This window comes from Xyrauchen texanus, chromosome 32 (assembly GCF_025860055.1).
Source record: "Xyrauchen texanus isolate HMW12.3.18 chromosome 32, RBS_HiC_50CHRs, whole genome shotgun sequence".
In the NCBI taxonomy this organism is placed as follows: domain Eukaryota; kingdom Metazoa; phylum Chordata; class Actinopteri; order Cypriniformes; family Catostomidae; genus Xyrauchen; species Xyrauchen texanus.
Window position 1 is genome coordinate 7,029,497 of NC_068307.1, and position 18,560 is coordinate 7,048,056.

Consider the following 18,560-nt stretch of genomic DNA (forward strand, 5'->3'; position numbering starts at 1 on the left):
CACTCTCATGACATCCCAGATGTGCATGACTTTCTTTCTTCTGCAGAACACAAACAAAGATTTTTAGAAGAAAATTTCTGTTGGTCCTTTCAATGCAAGTGAATGCTGGCTAGAACTTTGAAGGTACAAAAAGCATATAAAGGCAGCATAAAAGTAATCCACATGACTCCAGTGGTTAAATCCATGTCTTCAGAAGCAATATGATAGGTGTGGGTAAAAAAACAGATCAATGTTAAAGTCCTTTTTTACTTTATAGTAAAAAAGGATTGAAATATTGATGTGCTTCTCCCCCAAAGTGATTGAATCACTTCAGAAGACATAAATATGCGAGTGTAAGAATCAATCGCCATTCACTTTCATTGTATCTTTTTTCCCATTCAATAAAAGTGAATGGTGAATGAGGCTTACATTGTGCCTAACATCTGCTTTTGTGTTCCATGGAAGAAAAGAAGTCATAGGGGTTTGTTACAACATGTAACAATTAATAAATTATGTCAGAATCTTCATTTTTGGGCTGAACTATCCTTTTAACAACTTGAAGCATTTATTAATTATTTTAGAAAATGATCAAGATTCATGAAATAAAAAGCAAATATCAGACTGAGTTTACTGAAAGAGTATTTGCTGTTTTAAGCACACCTTTATACCACATTGTCATTCCATTCTCTCAGTCTCTGGGACTGAATGGGAACAAGCCCCATCCTGCATCCTAAATATCAAAGATTATCTCTTTTACTTAGTTCTACATGGTAAAAATAACTGGTTCTGTTATCCTTTCTTACAGAATCCATGCAATGATTAAGGTCGTAGGAGTCTCCAAGTTCAATTGAGTGTGAATTCCTCAGTCCAGGTATGGTGGAAAAAAACGTTAGAAATGTAATGTTAAATGTCAGAGTAAGGGATAGTATAATGCTATCATGTTGCTGCAAACCTGGATGCCGTTTATTTCACGGAACACAAAATAATGTTTTTAATTTTGGGTGAACTACCCCTTTAATACTTTTGCTTCAATAGCATTAAATATGATAAATATTAAAGCATTGTAACATATAAAGTATACCCCCCTCCCCCAAGGCTGTAATGGCTTTGCCTCAAGAAGCATATGAAACCTTGGATGACATCCCAGCCCATGTGTGGAGAGGGCTGCCAAACAGTATGAAGCTGGGTCCATCAGCTGTCAACCCAAATCGCATTGGTTAGTAACAGCAATGTCAAGTAATTGAAGATATTTCTATATAACTCTGTTGACAACAGTATCGTATGACTTGATGTTAAAAGATTGGTAAAGGAAGATAAGACTATTAATAGCTCAGATGGCATAGGATCAAGTTTGCATCTTGCAAAGGAAAAAGCAAGTTGTGTTATACATTTACATGTATAGTTGTTGTAATCAACATTATTCCACAAATGCTGTCCATCAAGCTTAACTTGTATTGAATCTGGAATATTCCTTTAAAAGAGTTACTATTAGTGGAACAGCAGTCTTACCTTGTTTGACATTCGAAATGAAGAATGCAGTAGTTGAGTATGCTGTGGTGGTGCCCTAGAAAGAAAGAAAAAACAGATAAATGTTTAATGCTGGATCTGGATGCTACAAAAAAATTGTTTGTCACTGGAGATCAAAAAGTGGATCTTTCTGAAAATCGGAATCATACTCAATTGTAGAGAAGTGCTTTTTAAAAACAATATATATGATTGGATGTTAAACTAGTATAGCTTGTGTTTCCAAGCGTTTGGTGTACACAGGAATGCTCTTCATATGCTGTGTCTTCTTTCTACAGGTGTCTGGGCATCTAGACTAATACCTAAAGGCAAACGGTTTGGACCATTTGTTGGAGAACGAAAGAAGAGATCTCAAGTGTCTAGTAATGTATACATGTGGGAGGTATGTCATAAATGTCCAATAGAGAAAACTACTCAAGTTCTAGCTAATAATCAGAAGTTGACATTCATTGAACTCATTGCTTATTTTGTCTATAATTAAAGGCATGTTATTCCACTATTATCAGGTATATTTTCCAGCCTGGGGGTGGATGTGTGTGGACGCCACAGATCCATTGAAGGGTAATTGGCTGCGCTATGTGAACTGGGCACGTAACTCTCAAGAACAAAACCTTTTTCCACTGGAGATCAACAGAGCAATTTACTACAAAGTGTTAAGGGTAGGTTACATTTTGTACCTCTGATATGTGGCCATAGATTAGATTATCTTTTCACTATGTTGGTTATGATTGCAAAGAGTTAGAGTTTGGAGGAGATACTGAAATGCTGTCAATTTCTGGATGAGAAAAGAAATCAAGAAAGAGAGTACATTAAATTATACATTATTCATTACCATCAATTATACATTACCATACATTTACACCTAAGTAAATATACAATAGCCTCAAAAATTTGGTGAAAATTAGGGTCCTGAAACCCTAAATCAGATTTCTGGAGATGTTAACAAATACACCGATCAGCTACAACATTAAAACCACCTGCCTAATATTGTGTAGGTCCACCTCGTGCTGCCAAAGCAGCGCCAACCTGCATCTCAGAATAGTATTCTGAGATTATATTCTTCTCACCACAATTGTAATAAGATAAGAGCATATATCTTTGTGACCGTAGACTTTGTCAGCTCAGACCAGTCTGGCCATTCTCCGTTGACCTATCTCATCAACAAGGCGTCCCGTCCACAGAACTGCCGCTCACTGGATGTTTTTTGTTTTTGGCACCATTCTGAGCAAATTCTAGAGACTGTTGTGTGTGAAAATCCCAGGAGATCATCAGTTACATAATCAAACCAGCCCATCTGGCACCAACAATCATGCCATGCTCCAAATCATAGAGGTCACATTTTTTCCCCATTCTGATGGTTGATGTGAACATTAACTGAAACTCCTGACTGTTGGTGCCTGACAGACTGGTTTGAGTATTTCTGTAACACCTGATCTCCACAACAGTCTCTAGAATGTACTCAGAATGGTGCCAAAAACTAAAAACATTTAGCGAGCAGCAGTTCTGCAGATGGAAACGCCTTTTTGATGAGAGAGGTCAACACCAGACTGGTTCAAAGTGACAAAGTCTACGCTAACTCCGATAACCACTCTGTACAATTGTGATGAGAAGAATATCTCTTTTTGGCGCTGTTTTGGCGGCACGATGGAGACCTACACAATATTAGGCAGGTGGTTTTAATGTTGTGGCTGATCGGTGTATGAATGTGTCGCACATTTTGGAAAATGCAATAATATAAATTATTTAATATTATGGGAAAAGTGGTTAATGTTTTTAGTTTTTTTAGCCATTTTGTCTTCCAGTTTAAAGACCAAAGTTGACTAAACCTCACTGACACATCTAAATTTTGATTGTTAGAAAGGACACGCGAGGAATCGTGTCTGTTACCACGCTCATGTACTTGTACTCATGCTCGTAAAAATGCTCTGATGTACAAATGTCATTTCGTAAACATTCAGTGCACAAAATGATATTGTGTTATGTCCTAGTGTGATCCTTAAACAGCAAAGGCTGCGATTTAATTAGATAAATATATAATTTGCATGTGCTGCACGCTTCAAAATGAATGTGTGGAGCCAGTGTTGTGCCGACATCAGCTGCTGCTCATACCTTTTAGAGCTTATACATGGAAAACACCATCATGAGCATCGCACAATCTGTTTGTTGCAGATGACCAAAAACATTAGCTAAATCACTTTGTAGCATGAGGCACATACAGCCTATATATTTGTTTAATTAAATAGCGGCATTTTGCGGTTTTATAATCACATTGGGTCACATCGCCACCTGCTTTTCCGGAGGTGAGAAGCTACCGTTAAAAACACAGAAACGGAGAGGGCTTCAAACTAAAAGCTTCTGCCAAAATAAAAGCTCAATTTTAATGGAAAAAGCACCATATATATCACTACTGTATATTTATGTAATATTCACTGTACTACTACAACTACTACTAATAATACTAATAAATCAATAGTAATTGTATTATATTTAAGCAATATCTCACATCTGTGATGCTGTGTTATGCAGCACTTTTTTGACAAAAAAAAAGCTCCAATGTTGCATATAAGATTGTGCTGTGAGTTTCTGTATAAACACACTTCATTTGATTAAAATAATACAATATTATTTTGTTGACTATATCAGTTTAAGTTTTAATGAATTTATTTGGAAACCATTTCATTATAAATGTGAAATAAACAGTTGATATGGAATTCAGAAGAAAAAAAAAAACACTGTATATTGTTCTAAAAAAGAAATGGTATCGGGACATCCTTGGTAATAAGGTTTTGAGCTCATCTTCACAGTAAGCATGATAGGGAACGCTTAATATTTATACATTTAGCTTAAAGCGTTTGTGTTATTTTTCTTTAAAATAAGTGTTACTTTTTGATGTTTTGTTAATTAATGCAGTGACATATAATTTTCAAATGTGGCTTAAAGGTGCACTCAGTAATTTTTTGATGTCGATGTATGGCTTACACTGACACCAGAGATTGTTTAGCAGAAACGGGCCACTTCTATTAAAATGAATGGGAAAAATTGGAACTCTCCACAGCAGCCAGAGGTCAACGGATGTAGAAAGGAAGTCCCACCTTACAGGTAAAAGAGCCAATCACCTTTTAAAAACAGACCTCGCCTGTCAATCAATTTCTGGATGTGAAAAGAAATCAAGAAAGAGAGAACTGTTAATTATACAGTATTATAATAACTTTCTAGAAAAAAAATTCTGACACCTTTTGGCCCAGGTGCTGCATCATTAAAACAACGTAGTTTTCAGTTACCAATGTCATTGTAGAAATTCAATATGTATGGTTAACCAGGATGAATTTAATCCATGAATGAATGTGTCCAATAACAGGGCAGTTACTGAGATTAAACAAGTAGTATTTGGCTGGTCCTGTGATTCTAACATGGCTGCCCCCATGAGGCGCCCCTGCTCCGTGTAGAATAAAATAGTTTTTATAAGGTTACTGATATGACTGAACTCATCATCTCACTTGAGTAGTTATGATTTTATATATATGTTTCAAACGTACTATTCAGTTCTTTAGAAGTAAAACTTTTTAAATGAGGAAAAAAAAAATACTGAGTGCACCTTTAAGTGTCCAAATTATTTTATTCTTTTTAATGTTGTACCTTAATGGTAGCACGAGCATCTTTCTCGTCTACACTTATGAAAGCTGACAGACGAACAATGCATTTTTGTAACGGCAATTAAAGTGTTATAACATTCTTCCATGTGCTGTCACACACTGGATTGTTATGGGAGTCTTCTCATAAATGCCTGACAGAGCGTCAAGGCCTGAAAAGTATTTCCTACTATGGCATGCCAAAAAGCTCGTCTCTAATTGGTCCGTCTCCATCCCGTCAGCCAATCGGTCCAGACGAAGAACTTCTCGTGTGGTACAATGGGGAAGACAATCCAGAGATAGCAGCTGCATTAAAGGAAGAAAGGACTAGCAACCTGAACAAGAAGAGTTCGCCCAGAGCAAAGCGAGGTAATATGAAAACATAGACTTTTATTGATGCACGTAGTGTTTTTGGTTATAAAAACATCTTACTTATATCTGAAATTATGTCTTTGTGCAATTTGGACGTGTTAGCAGTCGCTAGCTTGAACTAGCCAGTTAGCCACCTGGCTAATCGCACACTTCAAACGAAGATTATTTATGAGCATGAATCATAACGCCGTGAAATATAATGTTATGGTCTAAATCGCTTTGTTAAAAACTAAAGCAGCGAAAGTGATGTTAAATATAAGATAGTCTTGCTCAAAATGATGATGGACAGGTAGGTTAGCTGTTTTGCAGACGCAGACTTCTCAAAACCTAGTGAGCTGCCTATCTAAAAAGCATTTTTGAACGTCATCGCGGTAAATTCGATCGTTCGATTCTCAACATGTGAAACGTTTGATTCGAACGTGCAAACGCGCCAACTATGTCCAAAAATGCTGTCTAGATTGGTAAACTAGGGTTTGAGACACAGCCCATGTTTGACAGAAATGACCTTCTAGACCCTCCTCACTCATGCAACAGTTTGAACGAGACATGAGCCATTAAATAAATGCACAAAGACTCACAAAATATGAGAATCTGATTTGTTCGATGCTGTTTAACATAAACAGTCCTGGCAATGTTCCATTTTGTTTTTGTTGATTTAATATCTTATGGTGCTAAAACACATTAGACAAATTAGCAATTCAGTTTAAATGGATTTATCTGGTCTGGAAAGTTCTTAAGTCTTCTCCAGACTGATGCACTTAAAAAACTGCAGATGCCCGAACCAAACTTGTCTGTGTTGAGAAAAGGAAAAGAGCATTTGCGGACCCCTGCACTGAATAAAGGTAAATTTGTTTTAACATTTTCTATGACCATGCAACTGATTGCATAGCAATTTGAATATTGGTACAGTTCATGTAGTATTTTTGAAAGCAATACATTTATTTAGACTTGTTGTCTAAATTACATTTCAAAAGTTTGCTGTCACACTTTCTAAAAACTGGGGAACTGGATATAAATGCTTGCATTTTGAGAGCGGTTATATTTGATCTGTGTTATGCCATAATTTGCACCTGGAAGTTAAAGGTGTGCATTTACTTTAGTGTCTTATCCATAGAATGGCTAACATGTGTCTTTAATTAGTATTTTTAAATTGTAACCTAACATACGCACAAAGCATCTGTCTGGTTAAAGGGGACGTTCACCCCCAAAAAGGAAATTTCTCTGACAATTTACTCACCGTCATGCCATCTGAGATGTGTATGACTTTCTTCTGCAAAAAACTTTTGAAGATTTGTAGAAAAAGATTCAGGCTCAGCAGGTCCTTAATGTTGATTAGATATTTGTAGGTCCATAAAGCACAGATAGTCAGCATAAAAGTAATCCATCATGTCTTCTGAAGTAAATTGATCACTTTGTGTGCGAAAAAGAATGGCAGAATTTACCAGAGTGCTCCTGTGACGCAAGCGCGTTGGCACGCTCCTTCGACTCATTGGTTGTGTGTCTGTCATGTGTCAGATCATGTGCCATCGCATGTGCCATCGCGCTTGCGTCATGGGAGCACTGGGGTAAATTCAGCCATTCGTCAACACCTGACTGAAAGTGATCTTTTATACTTAAAAAGTGCATACATAATGTTCTTTTTCTCACACAAAGTGATAGATTCGCTTTAGAAGACATTAATGTCAACATTGGAGACAGGATGGATTACATTTATGCTGACTTTTTTTTGGACCTAAAAAGTAGGGATGTGCACAAGTAGTCGAATATTCGTTATGCAATAATTATTAGAATAGTAAAAATACTAGTTGAATTTTGCAAACTGGCAGTTATAACAGAATGCACTGTGTGGCGCTGTTGAGTGTGGACACAAGTTGATCACATTTGTTGAGCAAATGATTCTGTCAGTACGTTCAGATGGACACCAGAAAAGCAGGTTATTGTGAGAATGTGGCTTACTTTGAGAAAGCTGGGTTCCTGTTTAAATGTACTGGATAAGCGGTGTACACTTTAATCTCATATATGTGCAGCTCGTCAGAAAGCAGCATCCCTGTAGCAACGTTATACCCGTGACGCTTCTGTAAACAACAAACATGGCATCCGAGAAAGACTTTGCTAGCTGAGGTAAGGGACATTCCCTCATTTAAACTGGTGTGTATAAATGAGTATAGTTTACTGAACACGTGGATCTGCTTGTTTTTCTCAACAAAAACATGACATGAGATATAATATAAACATGATAACTATTATATGCCGAGTGTTTATACTCGTCCTGTATGTTAACTGCATCAGTCTACTTCATTAGCGGTTTCTTTTTCTTCACTTTGCGTGAGCTTAAATGCTTTCATTCTGTTCTTTTGTTGTTTTCACGCATTGCTTTTATATTTAAATATATAAAAAACAGGACATGAAATAAGCTTGTTTTGAATATAATTAGAAGCTTGTTTTTTTTTTTTTATGGTGACAACCATTATGACAAATTATTTTACAATGTCTCTCTCATTAATTACCTTTATTTAAATAATATTCAAATATAAAAAAATTTTATTAACTTAAATATTCGAATACCAAATTATTGATGAATGCCTATCACTACTAAATATCTAATCACCATCCTCTCCCATTCTAAGGACCTGCTGAGCCTGTATCTTTTTCCAAGTGATTTGCAGTAGAAAGAAAGTCATACACATCTCAGAAGGCATGAGTAAATTATCAGAGAATTTAAATTTTTGGGCAAACTATCCCTTTTAGATGAAATACTTGACATGGCATTGACTTGAAAAGGTTGAGTAAAAAAAAAAAAATCAGACCTGTGCTATGATTCTGTGAAAATCACTAAATGCCTTGACTTTTAGTTCAATTTATGCATGTATATGCAAGTTAAAGCCAAACATGGACAATGCTTGATTAAGCAGGGACTGGAATTTCTTGTGACAATGCTCTGACCTTTTTTGACAATCATTTCTGTCTGAAACATTGCCTTGTTTTCACCTTGTTGAAGCAAGGTTTTTACTCTTATAAATGTGCATTTTGTGTAATTTTAAAGTTGATTTTTTTTGTTTTGTTTTGGTTAACCAGAATCTTTCACATCTAAATACAAATCAAATAGCAATTTAGATGCCAGTGTGTGTGTGTAATAAGGGCAGTTGTTTTGTGAGGTTAAACACAAAATTAGCACACATTGAAATGTGTGCTTCATTGACAAATTTGAAAACAATCCCATGTGCACTAATGTGTAAACTGAAATAGAATGGATTGGAACAACTATCTCGAGTAGGATGTAAATATGTTAGAATGAGTATTTGAGAATTATCCAGATGACCTAATTAGTTGCATATGTCTGTTTTTTGTGTAAGATGCTCCAAGATGACCTTGTTACAAGCACACCAGCTGATGGCTTGTTAATTTGCTCTGTGAAGTCACTTAATGGCTGTAATCCCAGAAAAAATAATACGATTTAGATGTCTTCTCGTTATTCTGCACACATTCCTACTCCATGATCATAGCCACAACCACCTACACTTTTTTTTTTTACTCTGTGCTTAGGCAATATTATGTACAATTTAGGGCTAAATAGTATACTGATACAAAAAGTACAGCATATTGATTGAATACTACTAGGCGTATACCAATATGATTTTGGTACATAACAATGTTGCTGCTAACCAGTACAATTTGCCAATTCAGGCAGTGTGGTGTATAAAAGCAAAGTTAATGTTTAGAGGTGTAATAATGCATGAGTTGACAGTGAAAATAAAGTGCAGTGATTATGGAATTGGTCAATTGTAGCATGTGTATGGAGCCCCTTAAAGGACATAGTAGGAATTTTTTTCTGAAAGTTGTTTGTGCCCTTCCAATAATTTGTGTACCCTCGCGATAATTTTTGCATCCCCTTGCTATAAATTTACCATGGTTTTACTATAGTAACCATATTTTAACCTTTTATATTCATAGGAAAACCATAGTGATAATACAGGAAAAGAAAAGTATGGTAATAAAAATCATATATTTTTTTTAATTGTTTTTACTACAAATGGTATTAACTTTTCAAATATTACAATATGACTATAGAAAAATGCTTTCCATCAACTGTGGTTACTAGATTTTACAATATTACTATAGTAATATCATAGTTAAACTATGGTGTTTTTTATAGTAAAACTATAACCACAAAACTATGATTTTTTTATTACCCTAGTTTTCATTTCCTGTATTATCACTATAGTTTCACTTCGAATATCCTGGTTAAAACCATGGCAAACTTATTGCGAGAGGACGCAAAACTATTTCAGAAATTAAATTCCTGCCCTGGCCTCTAAGTGTATCTGTACAAGTACGATTGATGGGGAGGGGTGTTCTTTAAATTAAATTCACGTTTATCCTGCTCTAATGGTCACCTACAGGTATGAATGATGACACAGAAAGCCCAAATTAAGTTAATTGTATTTGCTCAATTACAGTATATAATGTTTGTGTTTTGCAATATATGGAGAATATATTAGGAAAGGCAAATGGTAAATATGAGACAAGCGTCGCCTCGTGATGGTCAAATGTTTATATGTTTTATGTTCCATTTAATATATAGTTGTTAAATCTATGATGCTGCTTTTAAAGATGGGCCATATCTGCCTAAACAAAACTGATTTCATGTATAATTAAATGATTGATTTAGTATCTTCGTGTTGTTTGATTATGTAAATCTATCATACTATTTCAATTGTCTACCTACCAGCTCTCTTTTTTTTTTTTCTCCTATGAAATCAATTTGGTACCGATACAGAGGTATCAGAGCTTGTATCATATCAATTCAGACAATTTTGGTGTTAAGCAAACCCTAGTATAATGCTGCTGTTAGTAGTCAGACAGGTTTTGTGGTGAAATGCGAGTTTAGAAAAGAAGGGTATGGCATAGTGCTTTTGTTTTGTATCTTGCAGGTGGTGTGTTGACTATGCTAAATTATTTTTTTCTTACAAAAAAGGATGTTTTATAATTTTCTGTCTTAATTGTTATCACTAAGTCTTGAAAGTTAAAAATCATCTTGTTTTTACTAAAAAAATAGTCTGTTTCTCCTTAAAGCAAGGAAGAAGTTGTCGCAAAGAGCCAGACTGGCGGATTTAAGTGGATTCTGCGATCCCAAGAATTCAAGTGCCACTGAATCTACAATCACAGAGATGCGGGACTCTGAGAAAGGTAGATTATGTCCTTCATCAGCTTATGGGGAGATTTGCACTCTTTACATGCATACATTTATCCTACAATGCATATTGGGGTCTTTTAAAATCCATTTGATTTTTATTTTTCCAAAATTCATAATTTCTTTCCCAAATTCTGTTTTCCCATTTTTTTTCTGAATTATGTGTTTTAAAGTTGAATTAAATTGAATAATCAAAAACTAAGCAAATGAATTCATATAATTTTTATCAAATGAATAATATAAATTTTAATCAAATGAATAATATAACAATTATTTTTCAACATTTTCATTAAATGAAGTGCTTCTATACAGATCCTCATAGCACAATCCAAAACATATTTATTTATTTTTTCAAACACCGTGCTGCACATCAGAGCATTAAAGCATCAATAATGCTTTACTATATACAAAAAATATGTATATAGTGTATCTAGTTTGTGAGATATTGCTTAAATACTATGTAGTTATTATTTATGGGTCAGTGATGTGACCTTTTTTTTTTTTCACGCCTAATAAATCATTCAGAAACGCATAACAAATGCATTTCACACAAAATAATTTACTCTACTATGATCAACATATTTTCAATGACTGAGTTCAAATTCATGTGAATATTTTTTTCTGGGGCTTAAAGTAAAAAATTTCAGGTGGTGCAACCATCCGGAGACAGAAAAAAAAACTATTCAAAGTTTCATTTAAAGCTGAAATCCTTAAAGAAATTTTGGAATGTGTTGTGCTGAATAATCTTTTGTTATTATTATTATTTTTTAATGCAGTGAATCAGTTTGATTTAAAAAAAAATAAAATATATATATATATATATATATATATATATATATATATATATATATATATATATATATATATATATATATTAATATTTGAAAAACTTCTGTCCACCAAACCCAAGTGGTGCAACAAATGCAGTACTTTATGTTTTTCTTGATTTTCAGGGCTTAGTGGAGAAGAAAGACCCAAATCACCATATGAGTTGCAACAGGAGAATCCACCCTCCCAGTCATCCTCCACAGAGAGGGAAAACGCTGCCAAGTCTCATGGTGCTACTACATCAGAAATTAACCAGAGGGAAGGATTGGATGAGGACAGTGCAGAGGCTGATGGACCGCTACAGATGTCACAGTCAAATCAGAGCCCACAGCACCCCTCTGAGGTAGAGTCAGTTGATGGGAATGAAAAACCTGACCTGCAATTACATACTGGCAGTCCTGCAGAAGAAAGCTCTGAGAGTCCACAATGTGATACAGAGTGTATATCCTCTTTAGCGAATCCTGAATTTCTTGAGGCAGAAGGGGATTTTGAGGATGACACCCAGGAAGGAACATACCCCTGTCAGCATTGTGAGCGTCATTTCTCCACCAAACAGGGCCTTGAGCGCCACAATCACATTCACACTACTTCAAACCATCAAACTCATACTTTTAAGTGCAGGTACTGTACTAAGCCCTTTGGCTCTCAGGTAGGCAGGCGCAGACATGAACGAAGACATGAGAATGGGAGTAAAGCATTAAATAGGCCCGGATCACTCACAGGAATGGCATTTCTCCGCAGTCCCTCTACACCCAATGATTCTGCTACCTCTAGCGGTGTGTCCTCTCCAAGCCATGCATTTGTTATGAGCACACAGAATGACCCACCTCAGCAAAGTTCAGACAGTTTGAAAATAGAGCCTGGTGCTGATTCTGATCGACCTTTTATATTGGATGAGAATGGCGAGTCAAAAGAGCTTCATCCTTGTAAGTACTGTAACAAAGCTTTCGGCACACACACCAACATGCGCAGACACCAGCGCAGAATCCACGAGCGGCATCTAATGCCAAAAGTTGTTCGTAGGAAAGGTATGCTCTTGCAGGAGGTCTCTTCACCACAACATCAACAACATCGGCAGCAGCATGATCAAGGACAGCCTGTTTCGCTTCAGGAAGAGTCACCAAGTACCAGTCCACCACCTATTTATGTGCCCAGTATGGACACGGAGGATGAGGGTGAGAGAGAGGAGTGTATGGTTGATATCTCTAACAACATTTCTGAAAATCTCAGCCATTACATAGATGGAAAGCTCCCGTCGACAAGCACAGTGAGCAACTGTGAGGTCATAGAGGTTGATTCAAGCACCGCAACGATGTTTGGCCTTGATGCTCTCATTCTAAATCCAAAACAAATTACTCATGCTCTCAAAGTTGAAACACGGACTTGTCCAGGTCAAGAAATTTCATTTGCAGCTCAATCAGTTTCTAGAAGACGAACAACTACACCACCAATGCTTCCTTCAGTGAAAGTGGAGGCTGAAACGGTTTCCTCTTCTTCCTCCCTGTCCTCCCCTTCCTCTCAGTCGTCTTTGTTGGTAGGAAACATATTCTCCCAGTCGACAGAAATGTTAGCTTTTCAAAAGGAGAAAACGGTTTATCTTTCTCCAAAACTCAAACAATTACTGCAGGCCCCAGACAGTCAGAAACCAGCTATAGGTCTAATTACAGATAGCCATAGATTGACCACCCCACTTTCAGTAACTTCTCTACCTGCTGTTCAAGGTAGGTTTAAAAGGAGAACTGCCTCCCCTCCCACTACCCTACTGAATAGTCCTTCACAAAGAAATGATGGCCTAAACAATTCAACTGAGGTTTCATGTTCTCTAAAGGTGCCAAAGATTGAAAGCCATTGTATTACACTTGCCTGGAGTTTATCCAGCAAAGATCATAGTGACGCCATGAGCCTGACAGAAAAAGACTGGTCTCCCTCAAGAAGTGGGGGGAATTCTTGCAATCAGCAGCCTCTTGACCTTTCAAATTCCTTTACTAAAAGAGACAGTAGTGTAAGCAGAGGTTCTGGAGAGGCTGTGTTGGACTTAAGTATGAGTCGTAAAAGTACTGTTGAGCATGAAGTGAAGACAAACTCAGCCACACTACTGCCTCATGCAAAGCGAAAGAAACCCAATACCAGCATATTAGAAAAAGTGTTAATGAATGAATATGCTGGCATAAGTTCAGCTGGAGAAGAAGGCTCACACACTCTTGGAAGCCCTGATGCTCTTTCATCTTCGGAGAGTGCCACGTGCGTCGCCCCTTCTAGTCCCGGTTCGGGTTCAGAGCATCTTCCTTGTGAATCGGCCTCCCCTCCCTCCCTGACCCCTATGACTATAAATCCATCCTCTCCGTCGTCCTCTAGTACAGCATCATCTACACCCCCTCCTCCTGTCCTACCCACTGTCCCTTCACCTCCACCTTTATCTTTGCAACATTTTCAGATGTCGGATACCTCATCGCTATCCCCATTCCCTGTGTTGTCCCCAAAAATGTCCCCCAAGAATGTTGAACATAGTCTAGAGGAAGTACCAGATGCAGCTACCTTAACAGAGTCATGCCATGATGCATTAAATCCCAATATTAATAAATTGGACCAAACTGCTGAGTATTTAGACCCTGCAGAGTCTGCACCGCCTCAGGATATGAAAAGGCATTGTGAAGCAGATTCACCTTCAAAGTCTGAAACACTACTTGAGGGCTCAACCCATGATTCTAAGCCTCTTTTGTTAAGAAATGCAGATCAAGCAGATTCTTCTTATTTAGATTTGGGTACTGCCTCTGAAACAAGCCAAAGCAGTTCCTGTGAAGGAACTCTCCCTGAAGAGCTCGATACTAAAACTGAAGGGCAATACAAATCAAAGTATTCTCATTCTACAGTACAATCAACTCTCAAAAAGGAATCCCCCTCAGTCTCCTTGCACAGTGAATTGGAACTTTCTCAGAAATCATTAGCAGTCGATAATGTCTTGGTTGTAGAGGATACAGGGAAAAAGGAAGAGCCAGTTGAGGTCACTGCGAATGGGGGCAATGTTTCCACTTCACCTGGAACTCCGGCACGAAGTTCTGATGAAGTTGAGACACCAGAACGAGAGCCATTTGTCAAGAGTTTTGTTTGTAATGTTTGCAAAGAGCCCTTTCGCTCCATCAAAGACCTTAGTGGCCATATAATAGAGCATGCCTCGGAGTGGCCTTTTAAATGTGAGTTTTGCGTGCAGTTATTTGGTAATGCTACTGCGCTCCTTGAACACCGCTCCTCTCTTCATGGGGTGGGAAGAATTTATATTTGCTCCATTTGCTCAAAGGAGTTTGCCTTCCTCTGCAATCTCCAGCAACATCAAAGTGACCTACATCCAAGTCAAAGTTGCACTCACACTGCCATAGAAAATGGGAAGCTCAGACCTCAGAATTACACCGAACCTGATCAGGCAAATATGAAGACAAATTTCAATGACACTGTTGATGACTCCACAGCTGAAGCCCCCTCTCAGGATTCTTCTGAGGAGCATAACAGTAGTGACACTAATACAGCAGAAGACAAAGATGGCCATGAGGACCCTACAGAAGAACTATACACTACAATAAAGATTATGGCATCTGAGGCTGGAAAGCCGAAAGGCCCAGATGTACGGCTTGGCATCAATCAACACTACCCCAGTTTTAAGCCTCCACCTTTCCCCTACCACAACCGAACACCTGATGTCTCAGTTGCCTCAGCCACTCATTTCACTACACACAACATCCCCCAAACATTTAGCACTGCAATCCGGTGCACCAAGTGTGGAAACAGCTTTGACAACATGCCTGAACTGCACAAACACATATTAGTTTGTGCTAATGCTAGCGATAAGAAACGTTATACCCCTAAGAAGAATCCCATACCTCTCAAGCAGATTGTAAAGTCGTCTCCCAATGGCTTGCTTTCCACCACAGGAGTTGCTGCTGGACAGAATGCATTTCGTAGAATGGGTCAGCCAAAAAGGCTTAACTTTAACCAAGATATCTCCTCCAAAACAAAGTTAACATCCCTGAATAAGAAGAAAAACCAGCTGGTCCAGAAAGCCATATCTCAGAAGAACAAATCTGCCACCACTTTAAAGAAATCAACAAACCGGGTAAAGGAAGAAGAGACCCAAGAGGTCCATTCATGCCCACACTGTAGTCGAGAGTTCACATACCCAGCCAGCCTTGCAAAACACATCGCTTGCAGCTGTCCACAAAGACCTGTCGCCAAGAAGTTGAAAAAAGGAGCACTGATGCCTCAAGACAAAAACATGAGTCTACGAAGTAGAACCACTGACTCTGAAGTCATACAAGAGACAGGCTCTGGAACAAGCTCGAAGCCTTTGGGGAAAACCAGAGCCCGGAGCTCTGAGCCAATGGAGAGTGAAGTTCCACCAGCAAGTAAAGGAAAAGCACCTCAGGTACGTACCAAAAGGCCAGCCTCAAATGCAGACAACCCAGCCACCCAAAGTAAAAAAGTCAAAAAGCGCAGTGACCCACAAACCTCCATAACTCCTGTACTTTCTGATGACCCTTCAACACGGCCTCTGGCAAAAATGCAACGTGGACCGAAAGAGGTTGTTGTAAAGGAGGAAACTGCAGTGAAAACACCACAGTCTAAAAAGGAGTACCGTTTTTCAGTAAGGACACGGGAGAGGGTAGGTGGGCCAGTCACACGCAGTCTACAGATGGCTAGTGCTTCAGCTCCTTTGGAAGTAAAGACTGAAGACTCCCTTAACCATGATCCAGGGCAGTCTGAGGTAATGTAGTGTTTCACATAATGTGCAATGTTAGCATTCACACTATGTTTACATACTGTTTATGGCTCTGACATTTTTTTTTGTTTGTTTTTTCATTTCAGGAGTCTCTGTTGAAGTTAGCCAGCTAAAACTCCATGTTCTCTGAAGGATTGCTTTGCTTTTACAGTCAGTGACTGGACGGGGAAGTTCATTGAGCTTGGATTAGCTTGAGCAGAGTCTGAATGTTCAGGGGCGTCAGGTGTTTTTATCCCTGCTTGTGTTTCACTTTGGCCCAGTGGAAGTATCTTCTCAATGCACTTTTATAAATAATTATTTGGATGTCTAACGCCCCCAAATGGACTGAAGATTATTAAAGAAATATATATCGAGTGTAATATCACTTGATTTGTCAATGTTGACCCTCTGGTTTTGTTAAAGAAATAGTCCAGCCAAAAATGAAAAAATCGTCAAAGTGCCCTCCTGTCCAAAGATGTATGACTTTTTTCTTAAACAGAACACAAAATGTGATGTTTTAATGAATTTCTCAATCTGTCTTTTCAATAGAATGCCAGTTGATGTTACTTGCTTTGAGCATATAGAGAATCCAAAAGTATCATAAATATAGCCCATGTGACTCATGCGTCATATACCGAGGCTTCTGAAAAATATTTACATTTTACACGGCAAAACGTATTTAATGCATTGATGACTTTGAATATGACGCACGAGTTGCATTAGGCTACTTTTGTAATACTTTTGGGTCCTTTTTTAAGCTTGAAAGTGAGACCCAATCCACTGATTATTCATTATTATAGCTTCTCTGTGTTCTGCTTATGGAAGTCATTTGAGTTTGGAACTGAGGGGCAGTAAATTATGACAAATGTAATATTGGATGAACCATTCTTTTTAAGATATTGCAAAAGGCAATCATGTACAAGTTGCTTTTTTTTTAGTCTGGTTTGTCCTTTTGTTTAATTGGTAAAGTTTAGGATCCAAATGTCGCGCCTAATGCATGTGCTCTGTATATACAGTATGAGCGGACCGATCCTCTCTCCATGTCTATACTCCCATTTTGACCTGCTCCTCTTTTACTGAGAAATATTATTTGAAGAAAAGTATATATATGTATATTTAAGTAAATTTAATCCTCCACAGGATGTTTATTGCATCTGAGGCTCTCATATTTTTGTTTTTACTTTGTTGCCGTTTTCTTTTATGTTAACAGTAAATTAATTGAGCTGTTTGATACAGTCAGAGTGAGCAGGAGAGAACTGCTTGCTGTATGTATAAGGTGTTCTTTACCTTTACCTGTACCAGACAAAACCTGAAGCCATTTTCTTTCCTCTGTACCTTTTGTAATCTACAGCAGGGTTGCTGGCCAATTAAAACTACACTAAAACTACAACTCGGATGAACAACTGCACTTGCAAAAAAAAAAGAATTGAAACGGCTGTATGTGCCATTATTAATAACCAAAGTATGTACATTTTTGGCATATGAAAAGCACTTTATATAGACTAATTTGCCTTCTCAAAGTTTGGGGTGATTTTACTGGAAGTGATGACACTTGGTTGAAAATTGTCAAAAAATTGTATTATTTGATATATTACACCTACATCACAACCTAAGGCATCCTTAGAAATTTTATTTTAGTCTGTTAAGGCCCTGTTAATGTTACGTTATTGATATAATTAGCTTGCAATTGCAATGTCTCTTTTCAGCTATCTTTGATAATCAAGCATTACACAAACATTTTGTTTATAGCATTTCTCATTTTCATTTAATGGATAAGACATCTGTTTTAATAGAACATCTAACTTGACATTCTTACTGGTCTACCTCCTGGCAAGCTTTGAACTGGTGTGTTTTCTGCCTTTGGACAGCATAATCCCTTTCACTCCTAAGCCTGTCTCTGCCATGTACTTTCCACTTCACAACCTGGACAAGCAAGATCTAAACAATTTAAAAGTTTAAGCACGGAACTTTTTTTTCTTTTCAAAATTTCTGTCTTGAAGAATGTCTTTGCTGTCCTGCATTGATATATTTTTAGGAATTAAAATGTTGATTGTGTTTTGTGATTATGAATAATAACTCTCACAAATGTAAAATGCATTGTTGTTCTAATTGGTATATTAAATTTTGTTTTTTCAAATGGATACTTGATTTTAGTTTGACTTTAGAATAGCTCCAGAAATAAGGCGCCAATTATTAATACACTTTTATTACAGAAATGTCAGTATTTAGATTTGATTCTGTGTATATACTGTAAAAAAAAGAAAAGTACATTTAGGGTAAAATACCAGCA

At 37.3% G+C, this 18,560-nt stretch overlaps 1 protein-coding gene across 1 annotated transcript; it reads left to right on the forward strand.

Annotated features, from left to right (window-relative positions):
• Nucleotides 1-1,080: 1,080 nt before the first annotated feature.
• On the forward strand, nucleotides 1,081-18,405 carry prdm2b (PR domain containing 2, with ZNF domain b). Its single transcript, XM_052101118.1, has 7 exons — nucleotides 1,081-1,195; nucleotides 1,782-1,885; nucleotides 2,010-2,162; nucleotides 5,375-5,501; nucleotides 10,578-10,691; nucleotides 11,649-16,276; nucleotides 16,378-18,405. The coding sequence occupies exons 1-7, from the start codon at nucleotides 1,081-1,083 to the stop codon at nucleotides 16,402-16,404; spliced, it is 5,268 nt and encodes a 1,755-aa protein (XP_051957078.1). The 3' UTR covers nucleotides 16,405-18,405.
• The last annotated feature ends 155 nt before the right edge of the window (nucleotides 18,406-18,560 follow it).